Here is a 24896-nt window from a genome sequence, read left to right as displayed (position 1 = left end):
CAAAAAGGACAAATACAAAAAATGAAAAGAGTGGCATATAATTAAGGCTGATTATCAGCAGCCAGCCAGAACATGCAAAGATGAAGTCAAGAAAGCAAAGACTCAGAAAGAACAGAGACTTGCAACAGAAATCATGCACAATAAAAAGTGTTTCTTCCAACATATTAACAAGAAAAAAGTCAAAGAAACTATAGGCCCACCAAAGAGAGAAGATGGTAAGGAAATAGCAGGCAAGAGGGAGAAAGCAGAGCTACTTAACTCATACTTTATATCAGTCTTCACACAAAAAGAAACCATAGCCTAGCACACCAAAAAAACCACTGCAAAAGACAAATTAGAAACAAAAATTAAAATAAGCAAGAAAATGGTAAGAGAACACCAATCTTGACAAATATAAATCACCGGGACCCGACAGATTACATCCCAGAGTTCTGAAGAAGCTGGCAGATGTTATCTCAGAACCAAAACACCACAACTTTCAAAAATCCTGGAGCACAGGGGAAGTATCTGAGGATTGGAAAAAGACTGATGTGGTCCCCATCTTCAAGAAAGGAAAAAAAAACAGACCCAGATCACACAAGGTATTATCACCACTTATAAAACCCTAGTAAGACTACACCTGGAATACTGCAGCTAACTTTGGTCACCATATCACAAAAAGATCATGAGAGTTTGGAAAAAATTCAGAGAAGAGCAACTAAGATCATCAAAGGCCTGGAGACTAAAATATACAAAGAATGGCTGTGGGACTTGGGTTTAGCTAGTCTAAAGAAAAGAAGAAATAGGGGAGACATGATAGCAGTATTCCAGTATCTGAGGGGCTGCCACAAGGAAGAGGGGGCCACCTTGTTCACCAGAGCACCAGAGGGAGGGAAAAAGAAACAATGGTTGGAAACTGATCAAAGAGAAAAGCAACCTGGAATTAAGGAGAAACTTCCTGATAGTGAGGACAATCAACCAGTGGAATACCTTGCCTCCAGAAATCGTGGGCGCTCCATCACTGGAGATTTTTAAAAAGAGGCTAGACAATTACTTGTCTGAGATGATATAGGTTCTCCTGCTTGAGCAGGAGGCTGGACTAGAAGACCTCCAAGGTCCCTTCCAGCTCTATTCTATTCTATTCTATTCTATTCTATTCTATTCTATTCTATTCTATTCTATTCTATTCATCATTAAATTTTATAATATTTGGCAGTTCTATGATGCATTTGATAGAAAAATGGACAAATTTCTCTAAAATCTTTTAACTTTGACTCTCTGCTTTTTAAAACAAGAATTTAATAAGTATCATAAAAAGGGATATCAATTTAATATGCAGTATTAAATGGAACAAAAGTAGCTTGTTCAAAAAAGATATGATGTAGGCTGGATTTATTGCTACACAGCTGTGAAATATTTACAATGTTATAATTTAAATTACGTCTCCTAATCTTATGTCTTCTTTACAATTTTATTTAGAAAGAAATTTTAACTGTAAAACATTTAGCTGACAAATTAACATACTTACTTATATGTCTCCAACTGCAGATGGATACACAACTGATGATATTGAATTCTACTGGAATGGAGGGGAATCTGCTGTTAGCGGAGTTAATAAAATCGAGCTCCCTCAGTTCTCGATTATTGATTACAAAATGATCTCAAAAAGAGTAGTGTTTGCAACAGGTAAGCACCAAGCAGCTGCAAAGATATACTGGAACATTAGCAGAAAACAAATACATTTGAAACATGACTTCATTTCATTTTTTTTTAAATAGGGGCTTACCCCCGTCTGTCCCTGAGTTTTCGACTGAAAAGAAATATCGGCTATTTCATTCTGCAAACCTACATGCCTTCTACTCTAATTACAATTCTGTCTTGGGTATCCTTCTGGATCAACTATGATGCATCTGCTGCAAGAGTTGCACTAGGTAAATTATTTCTTGGACAATGCTACTGTTGGAAAATTATTGGATTTAGTTTGCACCCAGCAGCCTTCCAGCCAATTCATGTATCCAGATTAGAGCACAAAGCAGAGACCATGTTACACAGTTCAGCTAGCCCAAAAAATATAGCTTGATGCTTATTTATTAATTATCATCAAAGATAAAAAAACATTTCATTTGTTAACATGGGACAAAAAGTAGGCAAAAGCAAGGACAATAGGCAAGAGAAAAATAGGCAAGAGTTAATAGCAACAATTTAAGAGAACCTGTTTGCTGTAGTGGTTCAGACACCAGTTTACAAACCAGAGACTGTGAATTCTAGTCCCACCTTGGGTACAAAACCAGTTGGGTGGCTTTGGGCCAGTTATTCTCTGCCCTAGGAAGAAGGCAAGAGCAAACTATTTCCAAAATCTTGCCAAGAAAACTGCAGCGACAATTCAACAAATCTCTAGAAGCCAACACCAATTTGAAGGCACCAAAAAGAAAAATCAACAATCTACATTATCTATGTTTATCAAAAGGCACACAGGTTTCTAGTGTCTCTGAAGCAATACTGGAGATGATTAGCAAGGATAATCCCAAAGAGAGGCTCTTTGCTTGTTCCAGCTTTAACCCATTTATGTATATAACAGCAGCAGCATAGAGAAGGAAAGTAAAGCATCAGGTGATCTGTCCTTTATGCTGCATAAAGGAAACAACTTGATGGGTGGGATGATGTATCTATCATCCCTCTCTCTCATTAGCTCCGTGCACTAATTTTTATATTGTGATTGATCAGATTATGCATTATTTCATGCTCTGATACCCAATCCTTCTCTCTACCCGAGGAAATAGTCCCAGAAAAATGGTTTGATAAATGTGGCATTTACCACCATATCATCTCTTTGCCAGTATAAAAAATTTACTCATTTTTTTTCTTGTATGTCCTTCATATAGTATAGTTTAACACAGGGGTCTTCAAACTTGGCCCTTTTATGACTTGTGGACTTCCAACTCCCATAATTCCTCAGCCAGCCTGCCTGTCTGAGGAATTCTGGGAGTTGAAGTCCACAAGTCATGAAAAGGCCAAGTCTGAAGACCCCTGGTTTAACATATGGCTATTTCCTATTGGGTCTAGACTGATTTGTTTCTGCAGTTCTGATATATCCACTTTTATTCTCATGTAATGTGTTAACTGCCAAAGTAAAGTTCAGGTGCTGCAGTGTCAAATGACCACACATGATTCAGAAATTTGACATCAAGAAGATTCCCCTAGCAGTTGAAGTTAAGAACAGATTTGCACTGCTCAAGGTCACAGAAAGACAACCAGATGAGCTATGGGAGTAAATAAAAACTATTGTCACTAAAGTAGCCCAAGAACATATTACATACAAGAAACCAAAGAAATTGGCCATATGGATATCAGAAGCTACAATAGAAACTGCAGAAGACAGAAGGGAAGCAAAAACATTAGTGACAAAGAAGAAATGTAAAAATTAAATACAAAGTTCCAGAAAGAGGCAAGAAAAGATAAAGAAAAGTACTGGCTGAGCAATGTAAGAAACTGGAGGAAGCAGTCATGAGAGGTCATACAAGAGAGTGTTACACTTATGTGAAAAAGGCCAGAAACCCCTTTATGACAAGAAAGGCTATGATCAGAGGCATGATGTGAAGGAATTGCATGACCAACAAACAATCAGAAAAAGATGGCAGAAATATGAAGAACAATTTTACCCAAATGAAAAACAAGGCCAAGCCGTAAGAGGAGAAGCTGATGTACCAGAAATAGAACCAGATATCCTGAAGAAGGAAATAGTGTGGGCACTCAATGAGTTTCCTAACTACAAAGCCCGAAGAGCTGATAGAATTCCTGCAGAGTTGCTGCCAACAGAAGCACTGACAACACTTTGTCAAAGTGTATGGAAGTCTGGTAAGAGGCCAAAAGAATGGAAAAGTTCAATATTTATCACAAGGAAAGGTGATATGAAAAACTGTTCCAAACACTGAACCATAGCCTTGATACCACATGTGAGTAAAATTCTCTTGAAAATAATCCAGCAACATTTGAATCCAACTGCCAACAGAGAACTGCCTGATGTATAAGCAGGATTTCAGAAAGGAAGAAGAACATATGATCATATTGCCAATTTATGTTGCATGATAGAAAAAGCAAAGGAATACTAAAAAGACCTCCACATGTGCTTCATTGACTACACAACAAGCTTTCACTATGTGGACCATGACAAACTCTGGAACTGCCTCACATAACTGGAATATCAGCACACCACATCCAGCTCATTCAGTCATTGTACTCTGATCAGGCAGCCACTGTAAGTATGATATATAGAGACACAAAATGGTTCAGAATTGGAAAAGGCACTCAACAAGGTTGCATCCTGTCACCTATACTATTCAACATGTACACAGAAATAGTTATGAGAAATGCACATTTGGAGGAATCTACCAATGAGGTAAAATAGGTGGTAGGAATATCAACAACCTCCAATGTGCAGATGATACAGCATTGTTTGTGGAAGCAAGAGGATTTAGAATGGCTAATCCTGAGTTAAAGATGGAAGTGAAAAATTTAGACTGCACCTTAACATCAAAAAACCCAAAGATAATGACAACTGCAGAAAACAAAGGTCAGTGCAGATTGACAATGGAACTATTGAAACAATACAGGTATCTCAGGGTGGGTAAGGCCATGGAGGGCCTAGTGCTGGAACAGGCCCCCAAGGTCTCCCCAACCCACTATGGTACCGCATGCTGCCCCCTTCCTTCCTGTCGCACCGGACTCACCTGGAAAAGATCCACCTCCTCTCTGCAACGGTTCCTACTGCCACCTGGATATGAGGCTGGGGAACACTTCAGCACATCCCGCGCAGCCCGATCCAGGCTCCGGAGGCCTTTTCCAGGGTGATGTGGCCCGGATCTGAGGCTGGTGAACGCTTCTGCACCCCCCCCCCGGGGCCAGATCAGGTCTGGAAAAGGCCTCCGGAGCCCAGATTGGGCCACGAGGGAGCATAAAAGCTTCCCCAGGCCTTAGATCTGGGCTGCAGAAGCCTGGAAAAGACCTCCAGAGCCCAGATCTAGCTTCTGGAGACACATAGAAGCGTCCCCCAGCTTCGGTTCTGTTCTCTGTTGCAAAAACAGAGGCCTAAAGTACCATGAGATCACATGAGATCAGTAGAGTGAGATCTTGCCCCACTGATCTCACATGATCTTGTGTTACTTTAGGCCTCCATTCTCTGCAAATGCACCAAAGGCCTGGAGCAGCCAATAAAGTGAAGGATCTTGATTTTCACAGGGTGAGTATTGAAGGCCTGGTGCCTAGGGAGACCCAGGCGGGGGTGGGGAGGGAGGGAATAACCAGGGTGAATGTTGCAGAGCCACTGCGGTCATTTGTAAGGGTGAACAACTACCGTGGTGCTGCAATATTTGTAACTTTGGGACTTACTTGTAAGCACTAGGGGGTGCTCATCACATAACTTTGAGCATTAAGTGAATGCTCATAACTTGCAGATTACCTGTAAAGGAATTCATCTTCCTCGGATCTAAAATCAACCAAAGTGGTGATTGCAGTCCTGAGATCAGAAGGGGCATAGCACTTGGAAGAACTGCATGTCTGCCATGAACAAGATCTGAAAAAGTAATGACATTAGTCTCACAACCAAATGAAGATTATTTAACACAATTTTTCCAATTGCTACTTATGACTACGAAACTTGGACTTTGAAAAGCAGATAGGAGAAGGGCAGATGCCTTTGTACTCTGGGTCTGCAGGTGATTATTATGCAACCCATGGACTGCAAAAATAACAAAGAAGTCTTAAATCAAACCTTACCCAAAAAGTCATTTGAAGTCAAGATTACCAAACAGAAACTGTCATTTTTGGGCCATATCATGTGAGCTGACTCACTTGTAAGACAGTTATTCTGGAGAAATCAGTGGAAAAAGAAGAAGTGTCATAACCCATTCTTTTTCCTGGGAGGGGGAAATCTATTTCATCTCTTTATTCTATCTTACAGAGGGTTCTGCCATTCTCTTGAAGGGGAAGGGGGAGGCTCTATGGTATATTTCTCTACTTTGCTACAATTTATCCTTTCCGCTAATTCTGCAAACTTACTCTTTTTTTTAAACAAGTTTTATTGGTTTTTTGATTTTTAAAACAAAGTACTCAAGACACACCGTGGTGTTAGGGTAGTCAAACATTGAAAAACAAAACATATATACATAAGTCAATCAATACATCAACTATTCCCTCTCTTTTTCCCTTAAGTAACATATTTTATTTAAAATAGTCCAATTCTAGCTTAAATTTATTCAACCTAAACCTGTTTTTAAAGCTTTATAAATTTACACTACCATAATCAAAATAACTTTAAGTACAAACATTATCAGTTTGGGTATCCCTTCCAAATATGTTCTAGTTCCTTAATTTTATCATAAATCTTATTTATTTCTTCTTCCACTAATATCCCTTATTTAAAATAAAATATTAATCTATCCTATACGTATCTAATCTATCTATCAATCAATCTCTTTAAGCTGACAGAATAAAATCCGACTTTAAGTCATTTCAATCCATTCGATAATATTCAAATTTCATCCAGTTAATTTTCATAACTAATAACATCCATGTTATCAAAGAAACAAATCATCTTATTAGATTAACTCAACATTACATAATAATTTTCTTACAAATAAATCTATCATTCTAAAAAAAAACCACATTCTTAATCAATTTAATATATATATTCCATTAATCACCCCTTTTTCTCTTACTTCTGTCACAATCTTAGATCTTAAATCAATCCATAATTCTAGATTACCTTTAATCCATTACCTAAAAATATCTCATTTTTAAACTAAGATATTTTTCTATCATATACATATCTAATCCATTAGTCAATCTCTTTAAGATGACAAAATAATATCAAACCTTAAATCATTTCAATCCATTGGACATCAAACAAACAAATCATCTTATTAAAAATAATAATTTTCATATCGATAAACCCATCAATCCAAAAAGTATATTCTTAGTCAATTTAATATATATCTTCCATTAATCGCCTGTTTCTCTTATATCTAGCTCATAATCTTAGTCCTTAAATCAATCTATAATTCTAAATTGCCTTTAGTTCATTACATAAAATTTTAAATTTCATTTCTTTTCAGTCTTATTCTGGTCTTCTTCTTCTGCCAGGTAGGTTTCCATAATAGAGCTTCCCTTCCAGTTAATAAGTCTCTCTTTATTGCTTTTTCATGGATCCATGAAAACCATCTTGGCCTCTGCATTGGCCCTCTGTTTCTCTTAACCATAAAGTTTTGTTGCTTTGACATTTCAAATCTCAGACTTTGCTTTTCCTGGTCCTCAAAACCATAAGTGAAGTGCTTATCAGGCAAAGTCAATTTCTCTTTATTTTCAATTAAGTCCTCTTCTTGTGTAGTCTGTTTTATAGAATAGTCAGAAGTAGTCTGAGAGTCAATTTTGAAGTTTAAAGGAGAGATTCTGGCTCTTAATTCTGTAGTAAACTCTTTCATTGTAGCACATATTTCTTCTTTAGCCTCATAGATCTTTTCCAAAATAAGTTTACAATTTAAGTGTGGATGCGGCTCCATTTTAAAAGTTGTTCAGCTGCATCTGGTTATCTTTCTCTTAAAAAAACAGTTTGCAGGCCAAAACCATCTCATCTCCAAATAGTCAATAATTACAATATTAGCTTTTGACTAGTAGATGTCCTCAATAAGCTAAAAATCTTTTTCAAGAGTCATTTCTTTCTATTTTTTAAGGAAAAAGTGGAAAAAGAAATACTCTTCCAATATAAGATAATAATACCGCTCAACAAAAAAAGAACAACAGCATAAACTGATAGTACATTTCTTAAGAATTTTTTTTCAGTACCCTAAAAATGTATAAAAAATGTAGTCTTTAAGATTTTGTCCTATTCTTTTGTTCAACGCCTTTCTCCCCAAATATGTAGAAGCTGCTTTTCCAAGCCAAGGAAATAATTCTCACAGGGCTCTTACAGGCAAAAAAAAGCAAAGTAGAATAAAAAGAGGAGCAAAGAAAAAAGTCTCACCCAGATTCACCACGGTGGGTTTTCAAGCTTAGATGTTCTTTGACTTGCGGTTTCTAGCGGCTAGGTGATCAGCCATTTTACTGACCGGTCTTCTTCTCCATCGGCCCTCAAAGTTGGCCTGGACAGCTGGAGGAGCCACCGCTCCTCCACAGCCAAGCGAAACCTCTTTGACGGAAGTCTCACCCTTCAGGGCGACTTTCAACCTGCATAAGGGTCTACTGGCAGAGGGAAACTAGCTGATGAGGAGACAAGTCTCTTTGTATGACTAGGAGCGCCGCGATCCAGAACTGGAAGTCACAAACTTACTCTTTGAACTGTCTCTCCCTTGCTGTTACCTTGGGGGAAGAAAGGAATGTGCCTCCAGCCATCTGGCTTATCTCTTGCTGTGGAAGGGAAGCTGCAAAGACCCAACAACATCATCACAGGCATGGGAATGGACCCTGTTATCAGCTCCTTTCCCACTTAATACCTGAGGATTGGCCCTTCAAACTGACCAGATGAACTATTGGGATGGGGTTTACTTGGGACTCTTTAACCTATTGATCTGAGTGGGAAATCCACATATCCTGCCTATTATGCCTGCTATCAGCTTCTCCTAATAAAAGTTCCTTTTGGAAAGAATTGTTTCAACAGTCCTGCTTTCTTAGGATGCGGTTTTGAAGTGAGCCCTGATATTAGGCAGTATATGAAGTAACAGTCAGCCTGGAAGGAAGACCCTTGCCAGGGGCTAAGCAAATGATGTCAGATACCAGAACAGAAAGGGAAGAACCTGCCATTGGAGAGGAGATCTCCTACCTAGCAGACCCCAACCGATTCAGTTCTCAATCCTCAAGCTCATCGGTCAAAGTAGTGGTCATGGAACACTGTCACAAGCCCAGGTGGTTGATGGGTGTCAGGGAGAAGGAGGTCTGAGAGAAGAAATCCAGGAAAGTGATGCTCAGATGCAGCAGTCACCAGCCAGGTTGGAAAGTCAAGATGGAGAGGTCACTTCATCTTAATGAAGATGAGGACAACTACCCTGGGGCAAGCCATTGACATGCTGAGAATCACTTTTGATTCCATGAAGGAAGAGAAAGTCGATCTGTGCCAGGGAACTGCCAATCCGGGCTCAGATGAAGGAATGGACGAAGGGGGAAGTGAACCAGCAGTCCCAGGCCCTTCTACCAGTGCCGCAAAAGCAGCAGCCATCACTACTGCCACTGCCATCCCTGGGTGAGCTGCACCAGCTGATGGAGATGGCCACCAACACAGATGGAAGAAGGGACATCGGTCCATCCAAAAGTTCCCACGACTAGGAGTAAAGTACCTCGGGGAGCCGCACTGGGGTTTTTCCTAACCCAGGTGTTGAACTACATGAAGGAATACAGCTGTGACATACCAAGTGATCGTGGCTGAATAGATTGCACAAGCAGCCCTAGATGACACTGCAGCAGACTGGGTGGTGGATCTCTATGATGCCGATGTCCCAGAACTGCAGAATTTCAACCAATTCATGGCAGCCCTCAGATGCAGATTTGAAGAGCCCTTGGCTGATCGGAAAGCATGGGAATGTATCAAAACCATCAAGCAAGGCCAGCAACTCATGGTAGAATATACCCAAGAATTCCAAACCCTGGCCAGTAAGCTGAACTGGCCAGAATATATCTTGATCAGAAATTTCAAAGATGGCCTGAACTATGACCTATACAATGCCTGGATCCCTCGAGGGGACCCAGACCGAATCCAAGACTGATACATCCTGGCCGAGGAAATGGAGATCAATTGGGCCAGAAGGAAATGACATGGATGGAGATCTTGGGAGAAGTCACCAGCGGAGCCTTCCCATGAATCAATGAAGCAAGCACCAACCACACCAAGAATGACAGGATGCTTCAAATGCAGAAAAGAAGACACCATGCTGCTGAGTGCCCCTCACACACACACACCCGTAAGCCTGAACAAGTCCCATTTGGGAAATTGGGGAAGACCCCAATGAAGCTGAAAAGCGTGGAGGTCATTGAGTTCCCCACTCCGTCAAAACAAGGGAAGTAAACTCCAACACCACCAGGAGAGCCACCCAACTCATCAGATGATGACTTGGAGGATGAACCCCTGGTAAGTGGACCCATTGCGCCTCTTACAAGGACTATAGAACTGTTTAGTCCCAGAATGCCTGAGAGGGTGGCACTCAGAGCATTAATAGACTCTGGCTGCACCCACTGCCTCATAAGCCCAATGTTAGTGAGGACTTTAGGAATTCCAGTGAGGAGGCTGGAGAAACTGATCTCATTCGGTCAATTAGATGGGTCCATTGCAGAGGGGATGCCAGCCACAATTGCCACACTGCCCATCCAGCTCACTATAGGGGATCACGTAGAGACTATAACGTTTGTAGTGACCCCTGGCATGGAGTGCCCCCTTATTCTGGGCATGGCATGACTAACCAAGTGGAACCCGCAGGTGGACTGGAGGACAGGAAAGCTCAGATTCCCAGACACAAATGCAGCAAGAACCCCGACTTAGCCCCGAAACAGAAGAAGCCCCTCCAAAAGAGCAGTGGTGTGGGGAGAAAAGGAGTTACAAGACATCCCAGAGGAATACATGGACTTAGCTGAAGTATTGTGAGGAGAAATCTGATGAACTGCCCCCCCAGTGGCCCACAGACAGCTCTATCAAAAGCCTCCCAGTGGCGAAGTTACCCAAGCTGCAACTGTATTCTATGAGCTCACAGGAGCTAGAGGAAATGCAGAAATTCATAGACAAAAACCTGGAAAGGAGTTTTATCCAATTGGCAAAGCCAAAGACTGCAGCCCCCTTATTATTTCGAGAAAAGAAGGACGGGCCTCTTCACCTCTGCGTGGATATAGATCTCTGAACCCAATGAGTGAGAGCAACCTATATCCCCTCCCTCTCATGAAAGAATGCTAGCCCACCTGTCGAAAGGAAAAATCTTTTTGAAACTGGACTTAAGGGAGGCATATTACAGGATTAGGATTAAAGAGGGAGACAAATGGAAGACAGCTTTCAATTGCCCCTTAGGATGTTACCAATTCAGGGTTTTGTCTTTCAGCCTTCAAGGGGCACCCACAGTATTCATGCAATTAATAAATGATGTGCTCCGGGAACACCTGTTTAAAGGGGTGCTTGTTTACCTGGGCGATATCCTGACATTCACTGAAACAATGGAAGAACATGTGAAGTTAGTCAGAGCTGTACTGAAAAAACTCCAGGCAGCTCACTTGTATGCCAAACTATCTAAATGTGAGTTCCCCAAGGAAAAAATTGACTATATGGGGTATTGTATCTTGCCAAATGGCGTAGAAATGGACCCTGGGAAAGTCCAAGCGGTACTAGAATGAGCTCCGCCCTGCAATTGCAAAGCTTCCTTGGATTTGCTAATTTTTACCGGCAATTCATCCCCTCCTTTGCACAGATCGTGCTGCCAATTACTAACTTGCTTAAGACCAAGGGGGAGGAAAAGCTGAAATCAAGCCAGACATTGAAATGGACGGTAGAATGTCAAACCACATTTGAAAGGTTTAAAAAACTATTTTCCTCAGAACCAGTTTTAAGGCACCCTGACACTGAGAAACCTTTCATGATCCAGGCCAATGCTAGCAATGTGGCTGTGAGGGCAGTACTATTACAGGAAAATGATGAAGGGAATTTGCAGCTTTGAACATATACATCAAGGAAACTCATGGAAACAAAGCAAAGAAGGGCAGTTTGGGAGAAGGAAGCATATGTGGTGCGATGGGCTCTTCTTACCTGGAGGCATTTCCTGGAGGGGAGCAAAATTCCTTTCCAGGTGTGGACTGACCACAAGAACCTGGAAGGATTAAAAACACCCAGGAAACTAACCCTATAAACAAGCGAGATGGTTGCAGCATTTCCACCAGTTTAACTTCACTTTAAAACATTTGCCAGGAGGAAAGAATTTGTTAGTGGATGCATTGTCCAGACTGCCCAATACAATAGCAACAGAATAGAGATAACAGACCCACTTATGCCATCAAAGCAATTAGCAGCTCAAGTCACCAACCGAGCACAAGCCAAACTCCAGAAGCCTCTAGCGAGCCAAGCAGGGATTGAATTAAAAAAACCACTAGAAACCGACGAATGGTTTCTAAGCCACAAGAACCTATGCACAATGATTGATAGCTTACCATGGGTGGGAGGGAAGCTATACATCCCAAAAAACCAGAGACTGACATTCATGCGACTATGCCATGACTCTAAATCAGCTGGTCATTTCAGATTCGTAAAAACTTTATACCTGGTGAAAAGATAATTTTGGTGGCCATCAATAAAAAAGGACATTGAAAGTTACGTGGCAAGTTGTCCAATCTATGCTGCCACTAAGATAATAAGAAAAGACCCCCAGGCTTATTGCAACCAGTAGAAACCCCATCAGTGCCTTGAAGGTAAATTTCTATGGATTTTATTGTGGAGTTACTGGAACTCAGTCATTTGGGTGAACACAGTCATTTGGGGGTAACGGACGTGTTCTCTACACAAGTACATTTTATCCCATGCCAAAAAATCCCCAGTGCAAAGACACTTGCAAAGCTATTCGTCCAACATATCTATTGACTTCATGGAGCCCCACAACAAATCATATCAGATAGAGGAGTACAGTCCACATCAGAGTTTTTGAGAACATTCTTAGGACTGTTGGGGACAACCCAGGAGTTGTCGTCTAGTCATCATCTGCAGACATATGGTGAGACTGAACGGTTGAACTCAGTACTGGAGCAGTACTTAAGATGTTTCATTAATTACCAACAAGACAGCTGGATCAACCTGCTCCCGTTCGCAGAAGTCACTTATAAAAATGCAGTACATTCCAGCATGGACTACATTCCAGCACAATTGCAAAATACCTGGCCAGTTGTGAGGAGGGCATTAGACAAAGCTAGGGAAGCATATAAAATCCAAGCAGATAAAAAACAGTGAATCCAAACCATTTACAGTAGGGGAGAAAGTTTATCTGTTAACAAAATACCTAAAATCCCTACAACCCTCAAAAAAAGCTAAGACCAAAATTTTTGGGATCTTTTCCCATTAAAAGAACATTAATCCTGTCACAGTGGAATTAGACCTCCCAAAGACACTCAGACAGGTTCACCCAATTTTCCACTGCAGTCTTTTAAAATGTGAACTGCAGTTGCCCTTAAGGACAGCTGCAGCTCCTACCCCTCCTTCAATTATGGTAGAAGGTGAACAACATTTTGAAATTAAAGAAATCCTAGACTCCAGAAAACATCATGGTTCCATCCAATATGTGGTAGTGTGGAAACACCTGCCACCTTCCCAGAACAAGTGGGTCCAGAAACATCATATTAGGACCTACCAACTCCTTAGAAATGTCATACTGTGTACCCGGATAAACAGGATTAATCCTTGTCTCCCTTTTTTCTGTTTTGTTTTCTACAGGTGGATCTCTCTGTTTTCTAAGGGGGGCAGGATGTCAGAATCCATTCTTTTTCCTGGGAGGGGGAAATCTATTTCATCTCTTTATTCTAGCTTACAGAGGGTTCTGCCAGTCTCCTGAGGGGGAGGGGGGAAGGCTCTGTGGTATATTTCTCTGCTTTGCTACAATGTACCCTTTCCACTAATTCCGCAAACTTAGTCTTTGAACTGTCTCTCCCTTGATGTTATCTTGGGGGGAGAAAGGAATGTGCCTCCAGCCATCTGGCCTATCTTTTGCTGCAGAAGGGAAGGTGTGAAGACCCAACAACATCATCACAGGCATGGGAACGGACCCTGTTATCAGCTCCTTTCCCACTTAACACCATTCAAACTGACCAGATTAACTATTGGGGTGGGGTTTTCTTGGGACTCTTTTAACCTATTGATCTGAGTGGGAAACCCTCATATCCTGCCTATTATGCCTGCTATCAGCTTCTCTTAATAAAAGTTCCTTTTGGAAAGAAACTGTTCCAAGAGTCCTGCTTTCTTAGGATGCAGTTTTGAAGTGGGCCCTGACATTGCCCTGACAAGTGATCCTAGTACTCATTGGTGAACACTATAAGGATGACACCAGTATGACCATAGTGTATCTGAAAGAGATGGTGCGAGACAGAGGGGCTTGGAAAGTGCTGATCCAAAGAGTGGTCATGGGTCAGACATTACTGAGAGGCTGATGACAAAATGAATGAAGTCTAGTAGTAGTTTGTGTAGCCAAACTAATTCAAAGAAGATCACACAAAGATGAAATTCTGTATAGAAAAGTGTCACATCCAATATACCATAAAAGATATTTTCTATATATAGCAACCAGGCTATGCAGGCAGTGGTTTTCCTTATGACATTCTATGGAAGCAAAAGTTGAAGAAGCAGGATAGGAAGACTATTGATGCTTTTGAACTTTAGTTTGGTGTTGAAAAAGACTCATGAGAATACCATAGACAGCCAAAAAAGCAAAGAAGTGGATCATAAAATCAATCCAAAATTCTCACTCGAGGCATAAACACCTAGGCTCAAATTATCAAATTTTGAAAATATTATGTGAAAAACAAAGAAGGAAAGAAAAGAGGATGTCCAATAGCCAGATGGATAGGCTTGATTATATGGCAAATGGTATACCATTAGAACACTCAAAGGGCCTGGTTGGGGACAGATCATCCTGAAGAAAATCTGTCAATGTAGTCACTAAGAATGAAAAGCAATTTGATGGCACATAATCAAGTAATCAAATCCTGCAGGTGGGAAGAAAACATGGTGAAGCAAATTTATCCTAAAATGCTAGAGATTTTTCAACAATAATGTATATCTGTCAGAATTATATATATTTAACTCAAAAACATCTATACAAAATCTTTGACTTATGCATGTAAGACTTTCCTAGGAACATGTGCTCCTAGATCAAACATCCAAGTCAACTATTTTAACTTGGTGAAATGTAGTTGTTGAGATTTTCCTGTAACTTAAGAATTGGCACATATTCTTCAATTTATGAGGCAATAAAATATACAACATTATATATATATATTATTCAGAACATGGTACTTAAGCTTTGTCTGCCCTTAGAGAGAAACAAATTCATATTCTTTCCCATTGTCCCAAAGTCTTAAAGGTCTCAGTTACTCACTGTGGCAAGACTTGAGAGTTGTAATCTGATTGATACATTGATACAATGCATAGAAAACTAGAGCAATATAGAAATGACTCAGACAGCAAGGTGGATGCTAGGAATTCTTTATGAAGTGATATCTTCAGAAATGAAGTATGTCTTTAGAAAGGTAACTCTTTCCTTCTCTGTAGGAATAACCACTGTGCTGACAATGACCACCATTAGCACTCACCTCAGGGAAACCCTTCCCAAAATCCCATATGTGAAGGCAATTGACATCTACCTTATGGGCTGCTTTGTCTTTGTGTTCCTTGCTTTACTGGAATATGCATTTGTCAACTACACATTCTTTGGTAAAGGCCCTCAACATCAGAAGAAAGCAGCAGAAAAAGCCACGAATGAGAGGAAGAAAATGGAGATGAATAAAGTTCAGGTAACCAATTTTCTGAAAGTTGATATAATTTCCTGGACAAGCATGGTTGAAGCAGAAGATCATAACACTCCTAACAAGATAATTTGTTAGTGAATACATATTACAAATGTAAATATGCTTTATAAAGTGGCCTAATCCTCTTGGTTGGAAAATAATTTTTGGAAAAACAATTTTTGATTTAGATAATATGAAAGGATTCAGAATATTCAATAGTTCATCATGTCATTAATTAGTATATGATATTCGATAGTCAGTGATTTTAATACCAGTATTTATTGTTTAAATATTTCTCTCAAAATTAGCCTACAAATATATCTGTGCATTCCATACATCCATAAATATATGTATAAAGCAAAAACTTTAAAATTAGTGTGGAAAATCTATTGATCAACTTATACTGATTATCTGTTTTTATTGTATTATGGACCTTGCTATGAAACTTTACTTTTTGAGAGATACAAGAAATATCAAAGTAAAGTAAATAAAGAATCCAAGAAGATGCATGCACTTCAATGGTGAAAAAAGTAAGGTACTGCACATAGACAGGAAAAATCAAATGCACAGGTATAAAATAGACAGTACCTGGCTCAACAATAGTAACTGTGAGAGCGATGTAGGGGGTTCTAGTGGACAATAGCTTAAGTATTAGCCAGCACTGTGCTACAGCTGCCCAAAAAACCAATGTGGTCCTGGGCTGCAGCAATAGGGATAACATCAAGATCACAAGAAGTAATAATACCGCTCTATACTGTGATAGTGAGGCCACATTTGAAATATTGTATCCAATTCTGGTCACCATAATACAAAAAATGCTAAAAAAAAAAGCATCCAGAAAAAGATTCTAGAAAAAGTGCAGAGAAAAGCAACATAGACGATAAGAGTTCTGGAAACTAAATTGTTAGATGAATGATTACATGAACCAGGTATGTCTAATGAAGAGAACGACTAGGGGATGACATGATAGCAGCCTTATAATACTTGAAGGACTGTCACAGAGAAGAGGCAGTCCACCTATTTTCCAAAGCACCTGAGGACAGGACAGGAAGTAGAAGCAGAAGATCATTAAAAAGAGATCCAAGCAAAACTAAAGAGAGCAATTTATCAATGGAACGGCTTACCTCCATAAGCTGTGGGTGCCCCTTTACTGGATGTTTTCAAGGAGAGGTTGGACAGCCATTTGTCTCAAATAGTATAGTGTCTCCTTGAGCAGAGCATTGGATAGGATGGGATGGGATGGGATGGGATGGGATGGGATGGAATAGAGTAGAGTAGAGTAGAGTAGAGTAGAATAGAATAGAATAGAATAGAATAGAATAGAATAGAATAGAATAGAATAGAATAGAATAGAATAGAATAGAGCTGGAAGGGACCTTGGAGGTCTTCTAGTCCACCCCCTGCTCAAGCAGGAGAACCTGTACCATCTCAGTCAAGTGATTGTCCAGTCTCTTCTTAAAAATCTCCAGTGATGGAGCACCCATTGTTGAGTCCTTGAGTCAACGGTGAAAAAAGAGCACACATTCTGATGGTTCTAACAGCTTTTATTCTCTTCAGCTCTCTCCGACACAACTTGGAGGCTCACAGGCCTCTCTGCCTCCTTTAATAGAATCCCTGGGCAAAAAGATAACAAACTGGCGCACTTCCGCGCCTTGCGCATGCGTGCAGGCTGGCACCACTCAGTATGGTCCCGGGCAGCTTGCAACAGCCCGGGACCATTGCAATGTCCCAAGCCTGCTTTTGCAGGCTCGGGACACAACCCTTTCCCCCCCAGATGAAACTTAATTAAACTATATTGATAGATATACGTGACCTCAACACGAGCATGGTGTGCTATCCCTATGGAACCGCACATCTGTTGCAGCTACTTACTAGCCACACTATAACATGGTACCATGCTATTGTTTTGGAATTAAATGCCCAAGACTCGCACTTCCAAGTTCCCCAACAGCAGGCACCCTCTTCACCTCCCTTGTTTTGACAGCAATGTCACAAAATCTTCCAAGTATTTGTGAGATCTTTTAACCCTCTGTGACCTCCTCAGATTTTGAGAGCTCCCTTGATCATCCTGTGCAGAGATTGTAGTGGAGTTGCCCCCTCTTTTAAGCCCTGATGGTCCCCGTGACCTGGGTTCTGTTACCTGGTCTGCTTGCTTGCCCACCGGGCTCGACAGACCAGGACTTTGCTCCCTACTGTACATGGTTGATCTGCCTAACTGTAGGCTCTCGGGCCTCACTATGTTCTCGCCAGTATTTGGCGTTTTTGTGATACTCTCCAAGTCCACAATGGACCTATCAAGGGAATGCATCCCTTCACTCCCAAGCCCCGTAACTGGGTTGTCTGGGGTTTCTGCAGTGCCCCAGTACTCAGTTGCCCCCCATTCTATGCCAGAGGTACCAGAATCAGGATTTGCCTCTCTGACTACCTCCCTGTGTGTAGACTTCCTTTTGGAAGCAGTAGCAGCATTGGGCCAGCTTATTTGTTTGTATGCCAGTTCTCTTATGTTATTTGGGTTGTTTGGATGCTCCTGGTTATTCTCCCAGCTTGGAGTGCTGTATTGGGCTTGTGAATAATGAGTATGCCCCCTGGGTGACTCCCTGGCTGGAGTAAGTACTGGTGCCTGTATTGTTCCTTGTTCCCCTGAATTCCTGTTAGGGACACTTGCGGAACCTTGGGAAGGGCCTTCCTCCAACTCTCCGTTTGGCCCTGATTCTTGCCAACACCCTTCCCTTTGCCCACAGTGGTCCCCCTCCCCCCCGGAGAAAACCCAGGAGTTGCAGAGGGAGACTCCAGTCTCGTACACAGCTGATCAATATGCCGCTGAAGGACACGACTGTTGTTCAGGGAAACCCCATAGGACAATGGACCAGTGACCTTGCATACTACCGCCAGAACTCACAGGTGACTGGGCCCATAGTTCCGGGTCCATACCGGGGCGCCTACTTGCAGATACCTTGGTGCCCTTGGTTGGGCAACTCGAGGAGCCACCCTGTCCAGATGCAGCCTGTCAAGTTTGGTGATCAGTCTGCGCCCCCAGTGAAGTTCTGCCGGGCTCTTCCCAGTGGAAGTAGAAGGTGTGGTGCGGTAAGCAAGAAGAAAATCTGCCAACCTGTGGTGCCAGTCCCTGTAGGTCAGTTTCTTGAGAGCATCCTTGGTGATGCGAACCATCCGTTTAGCCATACCATTAATGGAAGGGTGGAATGGTGCCGAAGTTGCATGACAAATCATGTTGGCCTGCAAGAAAGCTTGAAACTCGGAAGAAATGAATTGAGGACCGTTGTCAGAAACCAGAACATCTGGAAGGCCATGTGCAGCAAAAATCCCTCTCAGTACTTGAATGGTCTTGGCAGCAGTAGTGGAAGAGACAGGAACAACCTCAAGCCACTTTGAATGGCTGTCAACAAGGACCAGAAGAATTGTCCCTGAAAGGGCCCAGCATAATCCACATGCACCCTAGACCAAGGTGACTGTGTCTCCTCCCATCTATGCACAGTAGCCTGAGGCATTTCAGGGCGTGAACGCTGGCACAAATGGCATCCATGCACTTGGGCCTCTATTTCCCTGTCTAATCCCGGCCACCATAAATGGCTGCGCGCAAGCGCTTTCATCCTGACAATGCCAGGATGACCCTCATGGAGGGAAGCTAAGACTCTAGGTCTTAATGAGGTAGGAATAACTACTCTGCTGCCCCACAACAGGCAACCCTGAGAAGTGGATAACTCATGCTTCTTGAGCCAGAAGCTCTGGAACTCAGTACCTGGACAACTCTCAGGCCAGCCAGACAAAACCCATGACAGCACACGAGTAAGTGTGAGATCTGTAGCTAATTCAGCAGCCACATCCCTGGCAATTAGGGGAGACTCAGGCAGCGCCCGAATGGAGAGAATATTGATGGCAGGGGCAGGGTCAGCCTCTACCATTTGCAGAGGTAATCTACTTAGGCCATCAGCGTGGCCCATGTCCTTGCCAGATTTTTGAATCAATGAAAAATCATAGGCTGACAAAAAGATAGACCATCTCCGCATTCTAGGAGAGATGATATGGGGAGTTTGTTTGTTGGTGGTAAATAACCCCAACAGAGGCTTATGGTCAGTATAGACTGTGAAATGTCTGCCATATAGAAAATCATGGAATTTTTTAATTCCAGCGACAATGGCCAAGGCTTCTCTATCTATCTGAGCATAGTTTCGCTCAGCAGAGGACAAAGTTCTGGAGTAATATGCAACAGGAACCTGAGTTCTATCAGTTCTTAAATGGCTAAGTACAGCCCCCACCCCATAAGGGAAAGCATCACAAGCAATGCAGACAGGAAGGGTTTCATTAAAATGTCCAAGCATATCATTTGATGTAAGTAAGGCCTTGACCTCATTGAAACTTTTTTCACGTACTTGGGACCACTGCCACACTGCCTGCTTGTCTAAAAGCCTATGAAGTGGTTCTGCTACATTAGCCTTGTTAGGTATGAAAGCACTGTAAAAATTCAAGAGGCCTAGGAATGCTTGTAACTCAGCTTTAGACATAGGCCTAGGAGCCTGCTGTATGGCTTTTAATTTAGATTCAGCAAGGTGAATACCCCTGGCATCTATTCTGAATCCCAGGGAATCTGTAGAAGAAACTCCTATCTTGCATTTGTCTTTTTTAAGTTTTAGGCCTGTTTTTCTGAAGTGAAGCAAAACAGCCCTTAACCTCTCAGCTAAATTCTGAGTGCATTCTCCAGCAATAAGGACATCATCAAAATAGGGGCAAACCCCTGGGATACCTCTCAGGGTGTTTTCCATAACACTTTGGAAAATTCCAGGAGCTACATTTACTCCAAATTGTAGTCTCTTGACTTTGAATGCCCCCCTATGGGTTACAATAGTCTGTGCTTCAGCAGCAGCTTCATCAACAGGTAACTGTTGATAAGCCTGTGCCAGATCTAACTTTGCAAAAACACGCCCCCCTTTGAGGGAAGCCAAAATATGGCTGACTACAGGTACAGGATATGCATGCTGTTGCAATGCCTTGTTTAATGTGCATTTGTAGTCTGCACAAATACGAATGTCCCCATTAGCCTTGAGAGGCGTAACTATGGGGGTTTCCCATAGACTTGAATCAACAGGTTCTAAAATACCTTGCTGGATCAATTTATCCAGTTCAGCATCAATTTTCCCTTTAAGAGCAAAGGGTACTCTCCTTGCTTTCACCCTAATGGGAGTGACAGTGGGGTCAGTTTCAAAGAAACTGGGGGGCCTTTGTAAGATCCAAGCTGTGGACTGAAGACATCTGCAAACTCTTTGCAGACCTCTGCTAGGCCTAACGTTTGCAAATTGTGTAGCCCTGTAACTTGGATTCCCAAGGCCTCAAACCAATCGAGTCCAATAAGACTCATTCGTTCACCCCCAACTACCAATACATCTAATGGACCTTCAAACTCCTTGTACTGTACTGTAAGGGTGGCCTCCCCCTTTACACACACCTTGAAATTTTGAAAATCTGTTAAGATTATATTGGATGGCCTAAGTTTGGCCTGGAACCTGCTGCTATTGCAAATCTTCCTGAAAGTGTGGATAGAAATGATTGAAAGAGCATATCCAGTGTCCAGCTCCATAACCAATGGAACTCCTTGCAACCTCACCTTAAGTGACAGTTTCTTTTTAAGTGGCTTGTGTGTGCCTGTTCTATAAATACTTCTGCGTGATGCACAGAAACCCACCCTGTTTTGGCTGGGGACCCTGGTACCTTTCAGGCGCAATTCTTCTCGAGGTTGTGCCTTCTGACAGCCCAGACAAACAGATGCTATGTGGCCTTGCCTGCCACATGCTCTACAGATTGCAGAACGGAACCTGCAGTCAGCCCTCTTGTGGTGACCTCCACACCCGAAGCACTTGGACACAGCTGGAGCCTTTTCTTTGCCTTCCTTCTGCTTCCTTTCTTTGGATGGGTAGAGATGATCCACCTCATCTTCAGGATCTTCCTCTGAGCTCTCTTGGACTCCCTCATGGTGCACGGAAACTGCTTCTGGGTTGTTCCTGATAGGCCTCATATTCTTGACCGCCCCACCTGCTGCCTCCTCTGCAGTGACCTCTCTCAAGGCATCTTGGAAGGAAATATCTTCTTTTGCAAAGAGCCTCTGTTGCAAGTCTCTGTTCCTTAGCCCGCATACAAAACGGTCTCTCAGCCTTTCTTCTAAATCTTTAAAGTCACAGGGCTTAGCTGCTCTTCTCAAGGCTGCAATGTATTCTTTGGCTGATTCACCAGCTCTTTGATCCCTCTGTTCAAACGTGTGTCTCCATGCAATAACAGACAACTTGGGCTGGAAATGTTCCTTCAATAACTTCTTTAAGTCTTTATAAGTGACAGACTCAAGAGGAGCAGGGGCTGCCAAATTTTCTGCAATTTCAAATGCATCTTGACCACAGACACACAGCAAAGTAGCAGCCTTCAAGCTTGATTCACTCTAAAGTAATTTTCTACTCTAGTGACATAAGACTCCCATCTTTCTGGGTGAGTAACATCGAATTCAGACAATCTCCCTATCTTCGCCATCCTTGCTTCTATCAGCCAGCTTACCTCCAGCGACGCTGTATTGGCAGGCCAGATGCTGAGTTTAATGCTGTCTTCCTCTCTCCAGGACTCTTGGGTAAGCCTTACAAGTCTTCTTTCTTTATCTTGTAAGCTATCCCACCTTCGTCGCCAGTGTTGAGTCCTTGAGTCAACGGCGAAAAAAGAGCACACATTCTGATGGTTCTAACAGCTTTTATTCTCTTCAGCTCTCTCGGAGCTGAACTCCGAGAGAGGAGAGCAGGCCTCTCTGCCTCCTTTAATAGAACCCCCGGGGAAAAAGGTAACAAACTGGCACGCTTCCGCGCCTTGCGCATGCGCGCAGGCTGGCACCACTCAGTCTGATCCCGGGCAGCTTGCAACAGCCCGGGACCATTGCAATGTCCCGAGCCTGCTTTTGCAGGCTCAGGACACAACACCCATGATATCTGGAGGCAAGCTGTTCCACTGGTTACTTGTCCTCACTGATAGGAACTTAATTCCAAGTTGCTTCTCTCTTTGATCAGTTTCCAACTATTGTTTCTTGTCCTGCCCTCTGGTGCTTTGGAGAATAATTTGACCCTCTCTTCTTTGTGGCAGCCTCTCAAATACTGGAATACTGCTATCATGTCACCCCTATTTCTTCTTTTCTTTAGACTAACCAAACCCAAGTCCTGCAGCTATTCTTCATATGTTTTAGTTTCCAGGTCTTTGGTCAGTTTAGTTGCTTTTCTCTGAATTTTTTCCAAGGTCTCAACATCTTTTTTGTAGTATGGTGACCAAAATAGGTTGCAGTATTCCAGGTGTGGTCTCACTAGGGTTTTATAAAGTGGTACTAATACTTCACATGATCTTGATTCTATGCCTCTGTTTATGCAACCCAGGACTGTATTAGCTTTTTTGGCTGCACATTGCTGGCTCATATTCAAGCGATCATCCACTAGGACTCCAAGGTCCCTCTCACAGTTACTGTTTTTGAAGACCTACTAGAAGACCTTCAAGATCCCTTCCAAACCAGTTTTATGTGTTCTGTGTTCTATGTGCATCCACATAAATTTTAATACAAATGAAATGTGTAGGTGATAGGAATGTGATCTTGGAAGCACTTTTCAGTTATGCATAGATACCTTTCAATAATCCTTACCTGCTTTTGTCTCTCTTTATCCTTCTTTTTTCTTTCCTAATTAATTTAAAGTACCTGCTATTTGAGTAGGGAAAATAGCTCTGAGGTTGGCTCTGTGGGTTCCAAGGACCGAAGCAATAACTGACCCAAATCTTCCATAGAATAGAACTTCTTAGATTTTATTTTCACATGATATGTCTTGACTGATTGGCCTAAATAGGAAGGTGATTGCTCTTCAAAGAACAGAAGCTATCCTTTGGGGTCATTCGGGTCACTAGAATAATTATTATTTAGTAATTAAGCTTTTTATTTAGCAAATATGTCCTCATTTTAGGACATTTTGCATTGTTGATTGGTAATGCAGAAGCCCAGATTGCCTTGTCAATTAACTCTTATTGACATGGAATTGAGGAAGTGTAGACTAGGACAAGGACTAAAGTAAGCCAAGACACAAATGATCACTCTCTCCTTCTGTTAGAAGAAATGAGTTCATTTGTAGGTGATCACTACAAGCTCTGAATAGCCCAATGATTTACACAATCAGGTGGTTTGAAATGATTTAAAAACACATTTGAAAATGGAGTACTCTTGTTTGTAATGCTTTAATTTAAAGCAGTAATTCATCCGTTCTTGCCTTGTAATAAGCTGTGGGGCATACAAGTCCTTTAAGTGAAGGGGCCCTATGAATCACCAATTTAAGCCATTAGTGCTCATGGTTATTTGCCTTTACAACAGAGAAAAGAAACAATATTAATGATCTTTATGTTGTCAATGCAAGTGACTGTATAACAACATTTGGAAGTATTTAATTTCTTTGAATGCTTGGTAATTAATACTTTGTTGATTTGTTTGTTTACAATTCTAATTTTAAGGCTGCTTCAGGCCAGTTCTGAACAATATATGATCTTAATTAATGTAATATATAGAAAACAATAGAAATCCAGAAAGAGCCTCATATAATAGAGAGAAATATATAATACCACCAAAACCAACAGTATAATCAAATAGACACACTGCTAAGCTATCCCAGAGCTTGGTGAAAAAGCTAAGTTTTTTAAAAAAATGTTTAAAGGCTTTCAAGATCTGAATCTTCAGGAAGATGATCTGTTAGATCTTATAGGGTAGGCAGAAAGAGAGATACTGTTCTAGATATCACTCAAATATCTAAAACAGCATATGCATTCTAGCCTCATGAAACATTGATATTTATTTTAGGTAAAAGCATCCCTTCCTTGCAATATTCATTGCCACTGGATATGGAAATTCCATTTAGTTCTCATAAACAGCCTAACATTTGTTAACCCACCTCACAATTTTTAAAAGTTTGAGATTATTTGTCTCTGTTTTGTGACTGTGGACTTCTGTCTATTTCTCCATTCAGGAAATTCCTACTTAACTGATTTCTCTGCCATAGGTTTACTGAAAAACATTTTTTTATAAATATTTTTATTGAGTTTTATAAAGATAATAAGGGGATAGGGTCAAAAAGGGTAAGACAATGGGAAACATACAAAAAGGTTAGACCAGGGAAAAGGGATAACACAAAAGTGGGATTAATCCCACAAAATAACATTGCTTCAGCAAGTCTACCAGTCTGGGTTTACAGATTAAATCTTAATAATTACTCTATTATTAAACAACTTTCCATATAATCCCGTAAATAACAAATTAGTCAATAAATCTCATTCATTTCACTACTTAATAATGTTTAATATTAATTAATTATAATCACTTTAAAATAATAATATACTACATATTAATTATAGTTTACCATATT

General features: G+C 41.3%; 1 protein-coding gene across 1 annotated transcript; it reads left to right on the top strand.

Moving 5' to 3' along the window:
• Positions 1-1511: 1511 nt before the first annotated feature.
• LOC120296849 (gamma-aminobutyric acid receptor subunit beta-1-like) lies at positions 1512-16968 on the top strand (the record flags this gene model as incomplete). Its single annotated transcript, XM_039318876.1, has 4 exons — positions 1512-1665; positions 1758-1910; positions 15239-15480; positions 16921-16968. Coding segments are annotated over exons 1-4 (597 nt in total), but the record flags the coding sequence as incomplete, so codon positions are not given.
• Between the last annotated feature and the right edge of the window lie 7928 nt (positions 16969-24896).

The sequence above is a fragment of the Crotalus tigris genome, unplaced genomic scaffold (assembly GCF_016545835.1).
Source record: "Crotalus tigris isolate CLP2741 ecotype Arizona unplaced genomic scaffold, ASM1654583v1 scf7180000021617.87042, whole genome shotgun sequence".
Classification (NCBI taxonomy): Eukaryota; Metazoa; Chordata; class Lepidosauria; order Squamata; family Viperidae; genus Crotalus; species Crotalus tigris.
This window is presented reverse-complemented; position numbering and strand designations above follow the sequence as displayed.